Source organism: Strix aluco, chromosome 15 (assembly GCF_031877795.1).
Source record: "Strix aluco isolate bStrAlu1 chromosome 15, bStrAlu1.hap1, whole genome shotgun sequence".
Classification (NCBI taxonomy): domain Eukaryota; kingdom Metazoa; phylum Chordata; class Aves; order Strigiformes; family Strigidae; genus Strix; species Strix aluco.
Genome location: NC_133945.1, coordinates 13,071,081 through 13,092,326, shown reverse-complemented (window position 1 = coordinate 13,092,326; position 21,246 = coordinate 13,071,081). Strand labels below are relative to the sequence as shown.

Genomic DNA, 21,246 nt, shown 5'->3' with positions numbered 1-21,246 from the left:
ATTCATGTAAGTGCATGCTGCATTTGACATTCATAGCAATGGGATATGGAAGGATACAAATTGAGTCACTTCATTCCTACACAGTCCATAATTTTAAAATTATGTAGCTACCCAGAAGGATGTAAAATGTATGCAATTACTTGAACTCTACATCCAAGACTGGTGTTTGCAATAGCAGATTTTTATATTGAGTCTGTGCAACAGTTAAGAATGGGTTATTTAAAATTTTTGTCTACCTGTTTGTTTGATTTTTAAGCACTGATTATATTTAGAAATGTCACCAACTTCTTAATACTTTGCATCTGTTCAGTTTTGGGCTTAGTGTCTTGTAACTCAGTAAACTTGTGTTTCTCGTTTTAAAAAAAGGAAGTACGAATGGGGAAATTTTCCTCTAAGAATCCATTTCCACACCTCTGAAACAAGCAAATCTCCCATGTCATTTTAATTTGGAAAATTATTCTACCAATGGTTGTAATTCTTTTTTGTAACTTGAGGAAGAAGAGACTTGTGGAAGATGAAGTTTGGTTTGGGAATTCATCCTAATGCGCTGGCATATTCCATGACTACATTAGGTGCTGGAATGATGAACAGTATCTTTAATTTCTACTACGTTAAGCTTTTCCTAAACCGATACAAAATTTCCGAAGTAGCATTTCATCAAGCACAGGTATTGTACAATGGAATGTTTTGGTTACCATGTTGTGCTATGTGTCTGTGTTATCATAATGAAGGCATTTTTTAAATTTATGAATTAATTTTGGATGCACTGCAAATAGTTACACAGTAAGTGCATTTTAAATTTAGTTAATCTATAAGTAATTGAAGGTACACTTAAGGCACATCATTTAGAGTCTTTAGACTAAAAATCTTCAGAATTTAATTGCTGGAAAGATTTTTACCTTTAATAGCTTGAAGTAATACTCTAAATTAATCTTGCACCTCAGCTCCATAGATATGTTTGACATTAGTGCTTTCCTATGGACTGTTTAAGTACTTAATACTGCCTTTATTCTGCAAGTCATTATCCACGTGAGCAACTCTTGTCGTAAATGGTCTCCTGAAAGTAATGGGCCAGCTCGTGTTTTGAATTACTTGCTGTGAGGGTAATATCTGGGCTTTCCAAGATGAAAGCCCAGATACATAAGCTGTTGAAGGAGTGAAGTCTTAGAGACGGGTTTATTTCGTGTGTAGCTGGGCACCTGCCTCCTTATTCATCTTGTTTTTCAAAATTACTGTAAACCTCTAAATATCTTTAAGAATTTGGTCTGGAGTCTGTTTTGACCTGTGAAGCTTTCATCTTTATTCTTTGAATAGAGATTTATTTTAAATAAGTATGGTGTGTATTACTTCTGTGTTTGTATAACCTCTGCAGAAAAATCACACTGATGATCAATTCTGTTGTGCTTCTTACTTGTTTGTTGCAGGTTGTATTTATGATATGGAATGCCATTAATGATCCTCTTTTTGGGTATATTCAAGATAACTCCAAATTCAAGTGCTGCTCAAGACGCCAGTTCTCAATTTTATATGGAGCTCCTTTATATGCGTTAGCCTTTTTGCTTCCTTGGTTTCCTTGGAAACATTATGAAGAAGGTGACTGGCTAAGTGGTCTTCACCTCATTGTTGCGTTATGTGCTTTTGATGGTTTGCTTACATTTGTGCTTCTAGCGCAATGTGCACTCTTTGCAGAAATTTCAACAAGGCATGAAAGTAGGCTTCAGCTTATTAAATATAACCAAGTGGCAACATTAATCGGATCAACAAGCATTCTCTTTTGTGGTCTCATATCAGATAATATGGAAAATTTTGCATATTTTCAGGCTTTCGCTGTTTTGGTCGCAGCATTAGCAACAGTTTGTATGTGTTACACAGGCAAATATAGTACTAGTCAATATGAGCAGAGAGCAGTTTGTATGGAGAATGCTAATCTGGAAAATGGTGATGGAGCTCTCTCCTGGTCCTCAGTAATTTTATTGACCAAACAGATTATGACAGAGAAAAACTTTTTATTTTTTGTAACGATGAACTTCTTCCAAGTCTTCCACCTAGCCTTCTGCAACAATTTTATGATGATCTTTGCGGATAATCTTATTCCTAAGGATGCCCTTTCTTCCTCAATAAGAAGTATCATGTATGGAGCAGGCTTTATTTGTCCTCAGGTAGGCAGTTACCCTTTTTTATTTCAAAATATGAAAACATGGTGTTACTAGTTTTTATTAGTTTAAGCTACTTATTTACACTGTTTGTTGAAAAAATTCTGTATCCGGCATAAGCCATTGGCCATAGTGAAACAAATCTACCTCACCGATACTCTAAAGAAGAAAGTACCTCTGTGTACACGCTAACCAAACACAAGGGTCAGGTAGTGAGAACGGACAAGCAGGCAGGCTGGTACAGTATCTGTTTACAAGAATGTGAGATGTGAGTATGCAAGGAGTGAATGCTTTGTATCCTACAGGGTTTACAATACCTAAGTATAAAGGAGTTAAAAACATGGTCAAGATAAAAAGTTTCTAAAATCAAAAATCTATAGAATTCTGAATTCTTTTCTCTTTGGTTTTGATTTGCAATACGTGATGAAAACAATCTCTTCTTCAGGAAGTTTCTGAGATAAACTGCACAAAACACCAGAAAAATTATTAGGTATTAAAAGCATTGTTGAACTATGTGGTATCTCAGTCATGGGAACCAAACAAAACTCTAAATAGCTGCTTTTGGAGAATAATACATTCCCATTTATTTTGTCATTTGCTGTCTTGGTCATCTACATTTACTGGGTAGAGAGACATACTTTCAAGATCCCAATCAGGGATGGGGGAGGAGTAATGAACTGGAAGAAAGAAGCAAGAACCCAAACAAGTAGTGTGTGAAAATAAGAAAAGCAGCAAAAATATGTCCCACAGAATGTAAACATACTTGTCTGCAGTGAGTAAAAAAATTCTTCCTGTTTGTTCCCTTCTAACTTCTTTCACTGGATCTTTTAAAACTTTCACTGTGTTTACTTACTGGATGATGAAAGTCAGGATTTTGAGTATTCCGACTTTCGTCATAGGTGCTGATGGGGTTCAGAATTTCTGAAAATCAGGCTGTTATGTTCATTAAATTGTAATGGCTTTCAGTAAGTAATATGTAAAAAAAAGTACATGAAAGTGCAGCTGGAATTCACAACTCCATTTCAGTTACTGTTTTGGCTTTTGCATATATAACATACAAATCCTAAGCATACCTTCTCTGTTCCATAAATCCTAAATATCTATCATTTAAACTTTTATCCTTACCACAAGTTTAACAGGGTGGGGTTTTTTTTTTTTCTGTAGCTCAAACAGCTGATGAACTTTGGAAATAAATCAGAAACTACAGAAGTTAGGAAAGCTTAAATAATTTTACACTCAATATATAGCAATCACTTTTGTTGATAAAATCAGTGTGACAGAGTGAAACGAACAATCTTTCAGAAAATGCATCTCTCTCTGCTCCCCAGAGCCTCTTTGTCTAGAAGGTCACTGAACCATAGAGAGTTTGCTGTGACCTTATTTTTCTCAGGTTTTGTCCCTTTGAGCTCAAGATATAACAAGAGAATTCTCTGGTGGCAATGTCCTGAACTTCACTTACTGGAAAAGCACCCAACCCATGTAAAATAAAGCCCCTTCTTATGAACTGTGCTTCAGTGGCTTGTACTAAACTGAATGCTTCTGTCTTAGGTTCCTTTTAGTAGTGGGTGTGAAGAATAAAACCTGCCTACAAGGGAAACCTTGTTGCTGAAACATAGGCAAACAAATTTAAGTTTGCATCACTAAGTATTTTTCTTAGAAATATGCAGTTTTAGAAACATGCAGGTAATAAGGAATTTTTTAAATTGTAAGTACTTCCTGAGACAGGGTTATTTCTCAATTATAGGGAGACAAGGTTATGGTTTTTACAATAACAGGCATTCTATTATTCCTTACCATTTCCAGTGTAAGCAACTTTTCTGCAGAATGCCTGAAAACAGCCAGGAGGAGAAGTATGTTTAGGTTTCTTACAACCAGAGTTTTTTCTTATACCAACTTTCCAGATTTGTTTTACCTCTCTGAGCATTGGTTTAAGTCTAAAACTTGAGTTTCTTTAAATAGTATTTGCCACAGTAGTCTTTGTCTGACTGTAGCATCCTGGTTTTATTTGCTATGTTAACGCATTTAAATGTGGGAATAAATAAATGTACAAGGAGAACTTTTCCTGTTCTTCATCTGAGTATTACACTGTTCATCTCTGTATCATAGAAGGAAGGAGAAAATGTGTGTCTCTGTAGAGTTTGTGAGTACTTTTTGTGACAGTGATGAGTACCACATACATGTAGATAATGGTGACATAGCTCATATAATAAAAAGAACATAATGCATTACAAAATGTCCTATTTAAAGTGGAAAGTGAGGAACAATCTACAAAAGCTTACACTTTGTTCGTACTATAATCAGCACTTAATACCATTTTCACGAGTTTGCCTGTCACTAGCTTCTCACACAGATTACTGCTTGCTAAGACTGGTGGAATTAAAATGCATCCCTACATGTTGTCCACTGGCATCTGACTTTCTCTGCTTGCTAGTAAAGCCTCTAACTTGCTTAGATGAGCTGTGAAAAAATGAAAAAATAATTATCGAAAATATTTTTGATTAGCAGTTAAAATTCAAATGGCAAGATGCTTGGTTTACAGTTAACATACTGCAAAGTTAATTATTTAAGGGATATCAAACATAAAGATCATGAGCACTAACTAATAGTTAGGCAATGTGGGTAACTATTTTCCTCAGGATAAAATAGTTCTCAGCTGGCTAGTTCTGAGTGAAACTTCTTACCTTGTAGAGGTAGCATAGAATGACCCAGTAGACAGTTCTCTTTGTTCAATTTCTATTTTTTTATTTGGATTAACCGTTTTAGAAGGGGTTGGGGTTTTTGTTGATTTTTTTTTTTTCTTCAGTGGGTAGTAATAATTTATGTCTAGTCTGTGCTTTATAGCTCTCCTAATGCTGAGATATTGCACTATATCTTTCATCATATATGTGTATTTTTTATCTTTTCAGTGCATTGTTCTTCTCAGTCAAGCTTCGTTGAAGAAGTTTGGTTATTACAGAATCATCTTGTTTTCCTTTTACTTTGAAGGAGTAGCTGCTGCTTTCATGTTTGTTCTAGGGCCAGAACACTACTATCTGTTGGCATTTTATCTCACAACAAACATGTAAGTAAATACACCTCCCTATTCATGGATATGGTGTAAATAATTCTAACAGAGTGGACATTTACTTTTAATAACATGAAGAATTTGCCACTGCTTTTGTGGTTTTCTTTCTGTCCTGTTTCACTTGTCAGAAAAGTTGAAACTCCAGTTACAACTTTTTTCAGCTTTAATTTTATTTTACCTCAGCTTTTAATTTCCGCTTTAAAAAAAAAGCCTTCAATATGAACAGTAATTCAGGTTTGCAGTCACATGCCTCCAGCCACTTATCTGCTTTAACATGAGATTCAAGGGAAGTAGAATCTTTTCTCATCCACATAGACACGCAAGATCTCAGTAGAGGAACTCTTCAGAGGCTGCTAGGAAAGCTCAGACCTCATTTTGTGTTGCACTGTAAAACAAATGTCGATAAGTCAGGTATCTGTTAGGTAACCAATACCAAGTCACATTTTCACTGGTACTGGGTAAGTACGATGCTAAGAAGTATTATTTTCACAGAAGTATATTATGATATATGGAAAACCTTAGTTAAAAATAAAGACCTGTTTGTATCAGAATATCGTTAGAACTATTAGTTTTTATTTCTTCATTTTCTATTTAATTGCTTTCTTTCTACATGTTCTTTCCTCCCCTTCTTTTCTTCATCTTTCCCCCCCCCCCTTTTCATTCTTATTTTCAGTATTTCAGTCACAGGCTACTGTAACACTGAATTGTGTGAACAATAAATTGAATTTCATTACCTGCATACTTTAAATGATGAAGATATATTTTGATTTCCCCAGGAAAAATTCTAAGGTACCTAAAGACTTATGTTTAAAGTGCTAATTGTTCAAAGCTTCTCATAAGTAAAAGCTAATCACACCCAGAATTTAATAAGACATAGATATCGTAATATTTCAGTTTATGGTTTAGCAGTTTGTTAAGAGTCGGCTTTGTGTGTATGTGTGTTTAAATGCATATATATAATGTAAATACATACATAGGAATGCACATAAAGTCTTTTTACTACTCTAATTCTCCCACTTTGAAGTTTGTCTTCCATGTAATCTTTCCTGTAATGCTCATGTCCTTTTCAGATTTCAAGAGGAAATTTTCAGTTTCTCTTTCTTCTAAGGTGTTTCTTTTCTCCGTGTCATTTAAATGACATTCACTGATAATCTCAAGCAAGTATTTATGACCCTTTGCACCAGTGTCCAGTACAGAAAGAAAAAAATCCCCAGCTTTTAGGTTTGCATATTGATTTCTAATTCTCAATTAAGAACAGATCTAATAATGCTTTCAGAACTGCTGTTTAAACAGATAAATCACCGTGTTTTAAAGAACATCTCAGCTTTGTGTGTTTGCGGAAATGTCAGTGTTGGGGTGTATGTGTTAGAATGTCAGTTACAATTTCATTATGAAAGTGTGTATAAGAACTATGAACATCTTTTTGTCTTTCTTTAGGGTAATTGTACAAGCTTCATTTAGTTTATTCAATTTGCCTTTGGCAGATATTGTTGATGCAGATTTAATAAAGCACAAGCGGAGGTATGTCAGCAGTAACTACTTTTCTTTAAATATGCTATTTGCCATGTTACTCTTTCGTAAGTTAGATTATGTCAAAGTAAAGACAGTAAATGATCTTGGATCCTTGACACAGAAGTACTTGCTGTAAAAGTGACTTGGCACAGTAAAGATAAGAACTTGAATAAAATTTCCTGTGGTTACTTCAGTAGCATAATTTAAGCAGATTATTAGGTAATTTCTAATTTTAATTATACTATAGTATAAGCCAAGTCCTTCAGTTTTTTATGGTTTTATTTTTGTTAGCTTCAACTGAATTATTTTGTAACCATATACATCTATTATAATTTATGGATTTTTTTGAATAAGGCCTTTCTAACATGGAAAAGGTGTTTAGAAAGCTTTGTCTGTGCTACTTAAAGTGCAAATTTCAAAGTCTAACTGGTTGCTGTTACCTCTCTGAAATAAAAATTGATAAAACCTGCTGTGACATAGCATATTACAGCTCATAGACCTTTTGGATTTTTATCGAAGTGCAGATAACTTCCTGTTGGTTCCATCAATGTTTATATAAGTAAAGATTCAATCCTAGTCACTGTATTAAAGGACTTGCCCCTCAAAGGTGAGAGCTATTGCTTTCATGAAGAAAAAAAAGCTTCCTTTTCTGGCCTCATGCATGTAAAGTCTTAAGTTGTAATTAATTCTCCATGCACTGTTCAGTCTAACTTAACTTCAGTAATTACTCAGTGTGCACAAAGCTGAACTTGGGTGCAAGTCCTTTCAGAATTGGGGCCAAGCTGTATATATACCCCAGAGGTTTATTACCTTTCATTTCCAAAGAAATTTAAATTTCATTATAATAGCTGATCTGTTTGCTAGAATGTGTGAACCATATAAAGCTACGGATCATGACAGTTAGCATTTGCATATTAACAGGATTTTTAAAATCACTATTGTAATCAATATACTAATAAATTTGTATTGCGTATTTGTTTTTTTCCCCTAAATATTTTAGATCACCACTTTCCTCTATGGTTTTTGGTACCAATGCTTTATTTACCAAGCCTGCCCAATCTTTGGCTCCAATGCTTGTGGTTACAATACTAAATCAATTTGGATATGAGAACTTGAATAATGAAGTTGCTCAACCTGATCCAAGGTGAGTTCAAAAGTGATACTTTAAATCATAGAAATTAACATGAAATAATCCTGTCATCTAAAAAGCAAATTAATCTGCAATTAGTTTGCATCAACTGCACTTCAAAAATATGAGTGCTTTAAAAAATATTTTCCAGTTGTTTTTATCTGTGTAAAAATTTATTTAAAGAATAAATAGTTTATTAAACAATACACATGAGGATATCTACCGAATTTTGACAAAGAATACATTTCAGTAGTTGACCATACCCAGTTCTATTGCAAAAAAGAGAAAAAAATGTTTGAGATCACCTAATACCTATGTTGTCCTGTCTTCTGCATTTTGTTTATCTCATAAACCTACTTTGTTAAATATATAATCCTAATAAGGTTGCATTTAAGATACATTTTTGTTTGAGAGAAAGCAGTATAATCACTGGAGGGAGGGAATCTGTCTCAAGTAGGAGTATAATTTTGGCTTCAATACTACTTACCATTCTAATGCTAATGATTTCATTGCAGTCCCTGGAGACCTTAATACACAGCATAAAGCTGTGGTTGCTAGTTAGCACATTGGAAATGCATGGCCTTTTATAAAAACAAATTAACAGGGAGTCAGTACACTGAAAGGGTCATAGACTGTTTATTTATGACCAACAAGAGGAAGTGGCAACATAAGGAATAACTGAAGTCAGGAATAAAAGGCAAAAATCAGTCCTGGTTAGGATTTGCTTGAGAGAACAATATGAATATCCTCAGAACTACATAGCTCTCCTAAATTTTGAGTAGAAACCTTAAAAAATACATAGAAGACAACTGTATATGAACTTTTGTGGAGATAGCTCTTGAAGGAGAAAGGACTGACTAGGAGAATGTTTTGCATTTGAGGAATTCTTAAAAAAATGTATGAGGAAAAGCATGACATAAAAGGACAACAGGTGGTCTTCAGAAAAGCATCCTGACACAAGCAAAGAAGGCTTAAGTTTGAGGCTACGTCTGAGAACAGTTGATTTTATTTTAGTGCATTCTGTAGATAGCCAGCCAGTGAGATGATGTGAGGAGAACATGAACCTCATTATAATGTCAAATAAGATGAGTGATTTTTGCAGAAGAGTGGTAGGTTGAACTGGGTGTGGATAGGAGAGGGCTGAATAGATGAATCTTGATGTTTCAGAAAAATTCAGATTTGACACATAAAAACTGCAGTTCTGATCTCTTTCAATCAGAGAAATGATCCCTTTGTGGATGCATTTTAAATCACAGTAATGATAAATCTTTTTTTTCCCCAGTAAGTAGCCTCTGGACTATAGCAACAATAAATTTCTTGTATATAGAATTGAAATACTTTGAATGCTCAATCTCTAAAACCTATATTTTCACTTGAGCCATGTTGAAATTTGATTTATTTCACCAGGGCAAGGAACAGCATAAAGGTACAAAGCTGAGACCAGTTAATCAAAGAACACCTGAAATATGCGATATATTTCTCTTGCTTGTCCCTTCAAAAATAATTTCTTAAATATGAAGCAGTCTGCATGTGTTTTCTGTATATGCATGTATGAATGTGCTTGTCCTCTGCTTTGCAAATGGACTACAGTGTGAACATACAGTCCACAAAGACCAGACTACTGAAAATTGTTTCTAGGGAGTCAGTTTGCTCAATGGCAAGGTACTCAGACCATTGACTGAGCTAAAATTACTTACACATTTTAAAACCCTATCAGCTGATTTCAGCCATAGACAGCTAAAATACACTTGCCTCAGGACAGAGTTGTGTGGGGACAAACAAACTGAATACAGGAGATTGCTTTAAATATGCTCAAACTGTTTTTAAAAAAAAAAAAAAATTTCACACATATGAATTATATATAATGAAGTGTTCTGGAAAGCATTTACTTTATTAGATGTAGTGGTAGTGAATTGTAAAAATAGCACAGAGGACCCTTATTCTACATTAAGAAAATATTTGGGCCCTGAATAAGTATGTCTTAAGAGTTTCCAGCAATGTTCTTTACTGGGAGAAGAGAAAAAATGCAGTCCAAAACCATAAACTGGTAAATTCTAAATTATTTATTTTTTCTTGAACTGAAAATTAAACTATAGCAACAATGATTGAGCAGCTAATCCTGGAAACCATTTCCAGGCACATTAAGGACAATAAAATCATCAGTAGTAGTCAGCATGGCTTCACCAAGGGGAAGTCCTGCTTGACCAACTTGATAAACTTCTACAATGAAATGGCTAGCCTGGTAGGCAAGGGAAGAGCGGTGCATATTGTCTACCTGGACTTCAGTAAGGCCTTTGACACTGTCTCCCATAAGATCCTCATAAACAAGCCTTTGATATACGGGGTGGATGAGCAGAGAGTGAGATAGGTTGAAAACTGGCTGAATGGCCAGTCCCAGAGGGTGGTGATCAGTGGCATGAAGTCTAGTTGGAGGCCAGTAACTAGTAGTGTACCCTAGGGGTCTATACTGGGTCCAGTCCTGTTTAACATCTTAATTAATGATCTGGATGATGGGGCAGGATGTATCCTCAGGAAGTTTGGTGGTGACACAAAACTGAGATGTGTGGCTGATACACCAGAGGTCATGCTGCCATCCGGAGGAGTCTTGGCAGGCTGGAGAAATGTGCTGACAGGTTCAACAAGAAGTGCAAAGTCCTGCACCTGGGGAGGAACAGCCCCATGCACCAGTATATGCTGGGGGCCACCCAGCTGGAAAGCAGCTTGGCAGGAAAGGGCCTGGGGGTCCTGGTGGACACCAAACTGAACATAAGCTAACGATGTGCTCTTACAGCAAAGAAGGCAAATGTTATCTTGGGCTGCATTAGACAAAGTATTGCCAGCAGGTCAAAGGACATGATCCTTCCCTCTGAACTGGTGAGGCCCCATCTGGAGTATTGTGTTCAGTTCTGGGCTCCTCAGTACAAGAGAAACGTGGACATACAGGAGAGAACCCAACAAAGGACCACAAAGGTTATTAAGGGACTGGATCATCTCTCCTGTGAGGAAAGGCTGAGAGACTTGGGACTGTTCAGCCTGGCAAAGAGAAGTCTCAGGAAGGATCTTCTTAATGTATATAAATACCTTAAGGAGGGGTGCAAAGAGGATGGATTCAGGCTCTTTCCAGTGGTGCCCAGTGACAGGACCAGAGGCAGTGGGCATAAACAAACACAGGAGGTTCCCTCTGAACATCAGGAAACACTTTTTTACTGTGAGGGTGACTGAGCAGTGGAACAGGTTGCTCAGGGAGGTTGTGGAGTCTCCATCCTTAGAAATATTTGAAAGGCATCTAGACACAGTCCTGGGCAGCTGGCTCTATGTGGCCCTGCTTGAGAGGGGGTTTGGAGCAGATGACCTCCAGAGGTTCCTTCCAACCTCAACCATTCTGTGATTCTGATTCTGTGAACAAAGTTCCATTATGTAATGATAGTGAAAATATGGGTATATTACAGTTATAGACAAGCAGTTGCTTTTTATATACAGTTACTGTCTGTCACATTAGTTTTCTTCCACGGTTATTTCACAGAACTTCTTACAAAGCAGAAGAATCTTAATAAGATGTATTTTATTATCTGTGTTCAGTTTGGGTTTTGTTTTGTGTGTTAATATACTGTGGAGTGAATGGAGAAAAGTATTAGCAGACCATCAGTGATCTCCTTCAGTAATGTCCAGATGTCTCCCTTATCTTTCCCTCCAGCATCAAAAGTCTGAACATTGTTTTTTGTATTCTCAGCAACTTTCCAGGCTTTTGCTGTAGTAAAACACACTTGCCAGCAATGAGTTTACAGTTGAAAATTATGGAAATAAGCTTTTCTTGTTCACACTGATTTTTGTGTAATACTGTAATTTCATTTCCTCATTCCTCATTTCTTGGTACATTGCTTACTCAAGACCACATGGAATGCTAGAGCTCTCAAACATTCTGGATGACTCCAACCATATAAAAAAGAAGTTCACAGCTTGCAGGGGAAGGGTGTTTCTTCTCCCCTTCTTTATTTATCTTATACATTTGATAGCATTTTATTTATAGCATACTGCTGTCAGAAGTGGGCTTCATAAATATCCTGTCTTTGGTGCTCATTTTACACTGTTTCAAAAAAAAAAATCTATCAAAAGCTATCTGCTGGGAGAAATCATATATCTTCTGATTCTTATGCCTCCAGCAAAAAGTCTCGAAGATGACACTACCTCACCTACACCTCCTCATCATTCCAGTGATTACATTTTGGTTCTTCAGTTATGTGGTATTATGACTCATTGACATCCTCTAAGATCAGGATATTTCATTATTGCTTCATTAGAGGACCAAAACTCTGTTAAAGAGTACCAACCAACAATAAGTTGCTGGTTTTTAAGCTTTGCTGTCTTTTGTTGCCATCATGCTGTTGAGCAATTCACACATATATGTTCTCTGACTCAGTAAAGACCACATTCCTGAGCAGCTTATTAGGGCAACTGATGAGTTATAAGTGAAATTCTTATCCCAGAAGACCTTCTGAGACAAAATAGTTCATCATCATCTTGGTGGCTTCTGTTACAGTTGTGTTCTCTAGGGCACCCAAGCTGGTAAGACAGTGAAGAGGTTTTATACAGAGTAAGATTCTAGAAGAAAGGAAAATTCAGTCCCCTTTTTCTTTCATCTATGAGGTATAACACCTACAGGTGATGGTTAAGATCGATCAGAAATGAGAATATGCTTATCACTGAACAATGAAGCCAGTACTGTATTAGACCAGGCATTCCAAAGACCTAGACTGTCTCTCTTCCTCTGTACTGAAGCCTTTGCATTGACCATTAACATCACCAACTTCTTACTTACCAGTACCAGTATTTACTTCTGCCTCAATGTGACTTCTTAGTCACAGTGATGCCTTCTTCCTTAGGAGCAATCCAGTATCTCTTGATTTTGCCTGTGGTATTGTAACTCTGAAGTGTGACTTCTGCGATGCATAGTGTATCTCTCTTCCAGAAGTCATCTTGCTTTTTGGTGTAACCTTTTTCACACATGAGGTTGGCCTATATATTGTACACAATTCCATATGTGTTACACATGATTCTGTATACATTAATACACACATTATACCACATTCTTAGGAAATGTGGTCACTACACATCAAATAAGCATTTTGTAGTGGAAGCTACCTTAAGTATTTTTTAATATCCTTAAAATTTGAGCAATAGCTTGCAGAATGGAATGGTCCTGTTTTGTTTTTTTTGTTTGTTTGTTTGTTTTATTTTTGGTCCATCATCTTAGCAAAGCATTACCTGACCCGTTTGCCTTGGGGTTTTGTTTTGGTTTGGGTTTCTTTAGTTTGGTGGGTTGTTTGGTTTTTTCTTTTTGTTATGGAAAAGATAGCTAGTTTTAAAACTCCCTCTTCTGGAAAGCCACTGCAACTACAACTAACTTCTATTGGAAGTGTGCCTTTCAAATTCGTTCTTCAGCATGAAGTTATTTGACAGCAACTCTTCATTATTTACTGGAGGCACTTTAAACTGTTAATGCTTTCATACTGAATTACTGGGCTGCGTCACATTCTATTCAGAGTGATATTAGGGCAGTTTAGTGAAAGATTGTCTGTTTTATTCCTGTGTGTGCAAAAACTGTAGGCAAGGAAATTTCTGAAATTACTGGTTCAGCTATTATTATGATGAAATCTGAGCTCTGCTCTTGATTTATCCCAGTCCCTTAATGAAATATTTTCCCATTCCTTGTTCTGTATACTATAGATAGTTTTCTTAATTCCTGCAGTAACTCAAGGTTTTACAGTACAATAGGTAATATTATTTTCTTAAGGCAATATTGTTCCAGTGAAACCAAATCAGGATGGCACCAGTGTGCGTGATTTGGCAGATGTTCTTTCTTTTTTTGTCCTTCCTGAAGTCCGTGTGTAAAGACAGAATAATTTTAGTACTGAAAACCACAATCCTCTTTAGTGTGCAGAACAGCCAAGTACAAGCCCCCAAATCCTGTTAACTGTGTCTTAGTCCTGTTTTCACCTTTGGATAGGTAATTGGTCTGTGGCCTCCCTGCTGACACTGCTCATACAGTTAACTATCGGCAGTTGTGACAGTGGTGTGCATGATGTGGGCCCTTGTTTACTTGTAGGTGGACTGAAAATGCAGTTGAATACAGGCCAGGAAACAACATCCAAATGGTGAATTACTGTCATTGCCAATAAACATTGGCTACGGACCAGTGACCTACTAGTGAACAGTTCCAGTCTTAAATGCAGTTGCCCAAGTGATTAAGTAATTCACTTGTAAGCCTGTGTTTTTTTGTTTTCTTATGTAGCATTAGCATGTACTTAACTTGAGATAAATTGTGATTGTCGTATGAGTGTGTGTATGTACTAATAAATCTGGGCTATGTTGGAGGTTGCAAGCATTTTTTCTGTTAAACACAGTGAGACATGAGTTGATTCTTTTATGATTCAGAGAAAGTCTTAGGTTTTATTCAAAAGCCTGCTCAAGTTTTTTTTTCATGGATTTCAGGTTTTTTTGGTCATGTCCATAGCTGTTCCATGAGTCTCCTTTCTCATCCCTGAATGCTAAGGAAACAAAATAGAAGATAACATAAACTGCCTCATGGAGAGAAAGTTCATTTAGGGCCTGTTTCTCAGTTTGAGTTGACTTTCCTGATATTTAAGTAATTAGACTCCAATAATTAACAATGCCAGTAGATAATGATTCTAGCTACTAGATGAATGCCTAAATGTATGTTTTGAGCTGTCAGAAACCATATTGCTCATAAAAGGGAACTCATTTAACTTCTATATTTTATTTTTTGATTCATATTTGTTGATGTTTTATCTCTTAGTCCTTAGAGAAGATTTAGATGAGGAAATACATGCATCTGTGAGAATAAATGAGAATGAGTGTTAATTTCACATGTATTCTTTTTATGGTTTATCTTGTAATCATTAATTTTAAAACAAAATGAAATAAGGCTTGATATTTCAAACAGCCCTTTACACCATACCTGAATTTTGTGCATTAATCATGACTTCCATGTAGCACTGGGTGACTATAACAACACACTATGTGGATAGCTAGTAGCACAGACTTTAACTTAATAAAATAATTTCATATTAAAATGTTTGCTTCCATTTTCTGCTTTCTTTCTCTTCCAGATTTTTCAGTCTTATTAAAGCTTTTCAGATGCTCTGTTCTATAATTGGATTATATCAGTTAAATTGATTTCTAGATTACGTAATACAGATGTGTACTACAGTAGCGAACAGGATTTCTTAGGTTGCCTGCAGTTTACTAACATTAACTCTTTGTGTGCTAATTATCTAATTTCCTCCCAGCTATTATGAAAGAAGCAAACAACATAAAATTCATATTTGTATGTAGAATTAGAAAATATAATTGAATTACATTCAATATCTGATACTTATATTTCTTTTATTTAGAATAGATAATACACAGTAATGTGTATATGCTGTATATGTGTATATAATGTGAACGCTTTAAAAATAATTTGTTGTGAATTGACCATGAAAGTTAATCTTCTTCATGCTGAAAGCTGTGTTTTCATCTTCTTCACCAGTTTGTTTTTAGGTCTTCATGATGCCATGTTCTATTTGATCTGTCTGGTTCCACTTTGCATTGCAGTCATACAGATCCTGACGTGGACTCGCTTTTCAATCCAGAATAGTCATATGACAGCTGTATGCTAAATTTGTAGCAGTTGGTCAGTAAATCTTCTGCTGAACTGTACCACAAAAGACTTAGTATGTTTTAAATGTGAAAAAGCAAAATTGTGTTAAATGGACTATTGGACCAAACACAGTTTGAACCATTTCAATACAGTTGCATTCTTCAGTCTGTGTAGACTACAACACAGATCACATTCAGCCTTAATGCTGAGCCTACACAGAGTTTTTTACTACCTCAGTTGTTTGCCTTTAATGAGCTTTATCCTTAATTACCAAATAAAGTCATTTCTGGTATATAGTGGCCACTGCTAACTCCTCTGAAGAATGGATATAGCAGAGGTAAAGGAATCCCAACCCAGCACCTGGAATCCAAGGGGACTGTATTTTCTTAAGCTTACTGAAAGATGGTGAATTAATTTTGCCATACTGATAAAATGGCAGATCTCTGAAGTTAATCTGGAAGAGTCTGGTGGACATCCCTCATGGATGGCAGGGAGATGAAGAGAAGAATTTAGATGGTGTCTGGCTGACCAGTATCAAGATAGCTACCACAGGAAAAGTCAAGCGTAATTAACTACCCTGTAAAAGTCTGTGTAAGGCTAAAGACGAAAAAGATTCAAATGCTGTTCAAAGTGCTGCCAGATATGGAAAAAGCTCCATGCATCCTCACTGGCTTTCCGGATGTCTCTAGTTGGTGGTAGGTAGATGCAGTTTTCTGTCTTTAAATGGGAAAATTATTTTGAAGGTACCATATTGTTAGTACTTAATACAGAATGTCATTTTGGTAAGAAAAACATTAGTGTATGGGTGTAGTAGTGTTCAGTTAGTTGGACAAATCTAAGCACACACATATTGAATCACACTCTACCTACTTAGTAGTGTTACACTGGCAAACTCATTTGATGTGCTGACAGTTGAAGTTAATTTCTGATTAATCATGTTGAAGTTGGTTGATTTCTGATTATTACCAAATCTTTTCAGTTAAACTTTTAAATGGATCCTGTGATTTTTATAAAATAAAGTTTTTTTGATAAAATTTCAGAAACATTGAATCCTCTCTTTTATTTCACACGTCGTAATGATAAGATACATTAGCATGTTTACAATATTCCTGTTTAATAAATATTCTTTTTCTTCCAGTATATCCAGTGTGTAATTTTGTAGTGATAGATAGCTTAAGTATAATATAATCACTTCATTTTTGTTCTTTGTTTTGTCTGGGCAAATGTAATTTTAGAAGCACCTTTGTTATGGAGTGCCAGTCACTTGAAAGTACAAGAAGATGCATTGTATGTATCCTGATTTTAAAATGCTGGGCCAGCTCATTTCTGAGGTTCTACATTTATCCTGATAGGTAACTTGGAGAAGAAGGGAGTGTAAGAAGTTGTCTGCATTTTGGTGGACGCTAGCATAATTTAATGAAGAGGTTTGAGATTTTAAATACCAGTGTTAAAAAAAATAGTCTTTTGTGCCTCAGTTTTTACATTTGCAGAGTAGAAAACATTGTTTCCTTGCCTTTTTTGAAATACAAAGTGCTTTCAAAGTGATGAGTGAAAAAGTGGGATAGCATTGTTAAATATTTAGAAATCCAAATGAACCCTTTGATAGGAGTATGAAGATTTATGTTAAAATGTAAGAAGCCAGAAGTGTCATGAAGTTTTAAGTTGCATTATCTGTTTTTTATCTCTGTCTTGTCAGAGATATCATTATTCATTTGCGTTGTACGTGCTAATAGCATTAGGTACACTTACTAGTGTCACTTGTATTTACAGATCCAAAGAATATTTACACAAATACCAAAGCAGATATGGACTCTGTGTTTAGATTCTGAATTTTAAAAGATTTACTGCATTGTATGTATGCCTGAAAGGCAAAAGGAGCAAAAGCCAAGGGACAAAAATCTGAAGGAATTTAAGTTAATGTAATCTTTGATTCATTATATGAAACAGTCTTCTCCCTGACATTTCCTTTAAAGTGGTAATAAATAACTTAAAATAGTTTTATTTTTCTTTACTGTTTCTATATTTCCTAAATTTGATATGTTCATCCTATCCTCATAGAATATATATTTTGATAGGTGAAAATGTTGTTGTTCCACAAATAGGTTTTCTTAGATGACTGTGTTTATTACTTAGATCGAATACTAAGTTATTAGAACATAGTGTACGATGGGGAGAGTACTGTGCTATACAACAGGAAAATTAGTAAGTGGTTTTAAGGGTCAAAATTACACCAAGAATTCTCTGAAACAATTGGATTTTTTTTTTTTTTTTATGTTTGGTAAGGATACCATTTTATTTGCTGAAATAAGAAAGTAAGGGGTGATATGACTGAATGCATAGTTTGAATAGCCTCTATAAACTGCTGCATCTTTAGAATTAAGAAAAGTAAATAGTCAAAGATTTCTAAGCAAGACAGCATTAAGATATGAGAGATTAACTGTGTAAAATAGTCTAGAAAACAAATCTGAGAAGTACAGTACAAATTATTTAATATGTAAAATATTGATAATTTTGCAAATTTTTTATTTATTATTCTCCCATTTGTCTCTCCAGGAAAAAAGCGTCTTTCGTCACACCAATAGTCAATCCAAAAGAGGACTGGCAAAGTGCTTTAAATTCAGGTAGTATTCTTATTACAAGAATAGAAGGTTGACAGTATATTATGATTGACATCGCTTATTCTCCATTTCTCTGTCACCCGCTAAACTTTGTTATCCTCGCTAAACCTACATGAGATTGTTTTTGGCCCTGAATCAAGTAAAGGATGATCAAAGGCAAAAGTTCAGTGTCTTGCAACAGCTGGTTTGTCTGCTTTCTCTCCTTGTTAGCTAATAGTATCTGAGCTTGAAGTCCTGCTGCTGGAAAAATGCCCCAATTTAATCTTGATAATTTAAGAGTGTCTAAAATAGTCTCATAACTGATAAAGAGAATTTAAGTGTGTATGATATAAAATATGAAATGCTGTGATAACTTCAGAGAATGAGAAATTTTATGCTTGAATCCCATTCTTAGTGTTTCTCTATAAATTCTGAGAATTTGGATCTTAATACACTAAATGAATTTTATTTATTGAAAATCAATAGGTAAAAGTGTCTACTAGATTTAAAAGGATGTTATCTAATAGACACTAAGGAATGTTAGTCTAGTATAGTAGTAATATAATATATGGTTAGTGATAGAGTGAAAACATTGAATAAATGGCAGCAAAGCCTATGTAATTTTAAGTAGGAAAAAATTAGATTTATGTTTTGTGGCACTTACAGGCCTGCCTCTGTTCTTGTCTTGTACAAAATGACCTTCCCAGTCCCCTGCTGTGCTGATTTTGGAACTGCTCAGTAATTCATGAATATACTATGTTGACATGGCTAGTAGGATGTTTACATTTGAATAGGGTTGTACAGCTTAATGGGTGCTGTCAGGAAAGACAAGCAGGAAGGGGAAGGAACAGTTATGATAAGCCACATCTCCGTAAATACTTCTGAGCTCTTTCTTACAGAATTAAGCCAACTCAGGAAAAAGTTCAGTAGTACATGCAGTCAAATTAATTCTAGCTGGTTTTGTAAAGGAACATACAAGTGAGACTGGGGGTGAGTTGTCTTAGAGAGCTGGACAGACCCACAACTGGGATTCCTGGGTTACCTTTGCGGGAGAGGATTTTAGATATCTATGTTTATCTTAAAGACCTCTTTCTGGTAATCACTTTCTTAATATTATTTAAATAATAGAAGGGAAAGTTGTTCTATCGCTGTACTTGATCAAGAAAATTGCAGATTTACATCTTGGAATACGTGAGGCTGTGCAGCCAGCCCTGTCACTCTGAGTCGTGCTCCAGCAGACCAGGCTCCTTGTGATCACCACAAATGAAATGCTGGCTGTGTTAAAACCTTTGGGTATGTTTTGGACCTTTTGGACTCTAGGTGTTCAATCAATTATAGAAATTTTCCATCAAGAGAAAGAAGAAACACTATGTAAACAGTTGAGGAGAAAGTAGAAAAAAAGTGATTCCTTTTTCTCTGGAAATCCTCTCTCAGCACACTTATTGCTTTGAATGATGTATGCATACACTTACACAACAAATAGTTTTCTGACATTGTCCAGTGGTTGGTTACAGTTCCACCAGCCTATATGCAAATGACAATACATCAAAATTATTACCTAAATATGCATGAATAGTGTGTTTTTTGTAGCCTGTCAAGAGAAAAATATGCTTAGTATACAACTACTGCAGCAGAATATTAATGACAAATGTAACACTGAGTAGGAACTTTGAAAAATCTCATTAAAACATACCCAGGTTTTATACTAACAATGCAAAGACAAAAGCTAGCGTATTCCTTACTTTATTTGGTATGCAATTTATTACCTGTATCTTACATGTGATAAAATTAGGATATGTTTCCCTGTGAACAACATGTAACTAACCTGAAACAATTTTATTTATTGGTTTACACATTGTGAGCAGATGTCTGTTTAAAAAGCAGCAAATTTAGCTTTTGCATTTTGGATTTTGATGATAAAGGTTTTTTTTATTCCTGGAGGGAAAAAATAAGCTAATCTGTCCTTACAAACAAGAACATACATAGAAAGGACAGTCTTAATCCCAAACCAAATAAAAAGAAATAGACCAAAAAGGCATCTTAGCCCATCTAGCTATTGGAGAAAATAAAAATCGTCATGTGGAAAACTGTCTAAAGCTCTCATGTCAAAAACTTTCCTCAAGGAGGTTAAACGTCAGTGAAAATGAACTGAACAGAAACATCCTCTGGCAGTATTCTGTTGTTGCTCTGTTTTTGCTGATTTCCCAGGGTAAGCAAGGTTGGATGTGATTAGTACTTGATCAGAGGATATTCCAGGTAGAAGCCCGGATCCCACAGTGGTCTGATTTCCAGTGTCATCCTTACCAGGAAATTAAGGGCAGCCTTTCAAATCTGATCAAAAGGAAAGATACGGATTGCTTGTGGTTGTTAAGAAACATTTTTCTGAGATGAGAGATGATAGCCCTGATGCCATACACAGCTGGAATTTGATTAATGAGGTAGGCTTTGTCTAGATTTTCTTTCAGTTTCAATTGTATACAGTATTCCTCACTTCCTACGTTGTTAGCACAAATAACGTATGTTTCTTAGAGCATAAGGGAGAACAGTAGTACCTAACCCAAACTCACAGTAACTATGGCTTTTGTTCTAGCAAAGGCACATGCTACTGTATGAAAAGCCAAAAGGTGTTTAGCTAGCTTGACCTGTCCCAGGTAAAAATGTTCTGATAAGTATTGTCTGTTCTAGGCTAGCCTTCCTCTCTAGGGTATTAGTTGCATTAAGGGCACATTTTTATCCACGAGTCTCCACTATGCCCCACCACATCCCCACACACAGAAATAGGATGCAGGAGTCCAACTCTGAAGTTGTTTTCCTGCCTACATGATGACTTCTCCTTCCTTTGCATGCACATCCCACAGCTTCAGGAGAAAAAATCCTGGATTGAGGGCCTTAGATCCTGTGCAGTGACACAGGCTCCTGCCACAGGGCCCACGTTGCAAGTTTTGTAAAGAAGGCTTTATGAAACAAAATGTTGCAGAAATTCCAGCAATAAGGTTTACTCTGAGCCATTGCAAAATAGTTGTTTACAAGAAAAATTGCAATGTCTGAGGGTTTGAAGCTGAATTTTATATTTCAAAGGGTTGTAGTCTTTCATCTGCAGATTGAAGTCCCTTTTGAAGAGCAAGTCCTGT

General features: G+C 35.7%; 1 protein-coding gene across 1 annotated transcript; it reads left to right on the top strand.

The window, feature by feature from the left end:
• The first annotated feature begins 514 nt into the window (after positions 1 to 514).
• On the top strand, positions 515 to 16,561 carry LOC141930071 (transmembrane protein 180-like). Its single transcript, XM_074840380.1, has 6 exons — positions 515 to 667; positions 1,425 to 2,159; positions 5,060 to 5,214; positions 6,655 to 6,738; positions 7,730 to 7,873; positions 15,408 to 16,561. Exons 1-6 carry the CDS (start codon positions 515 to 517, stop codon positions 15,535 to 15,537), a joined length of 1,401 nt encoding a protein of 466 aa, XP_074696481.1. The 3' UTR covers positions 15,538 to 16,561.
• Positions 16,562 to 21,246: the final 4,685 nt, after the last annotated feature.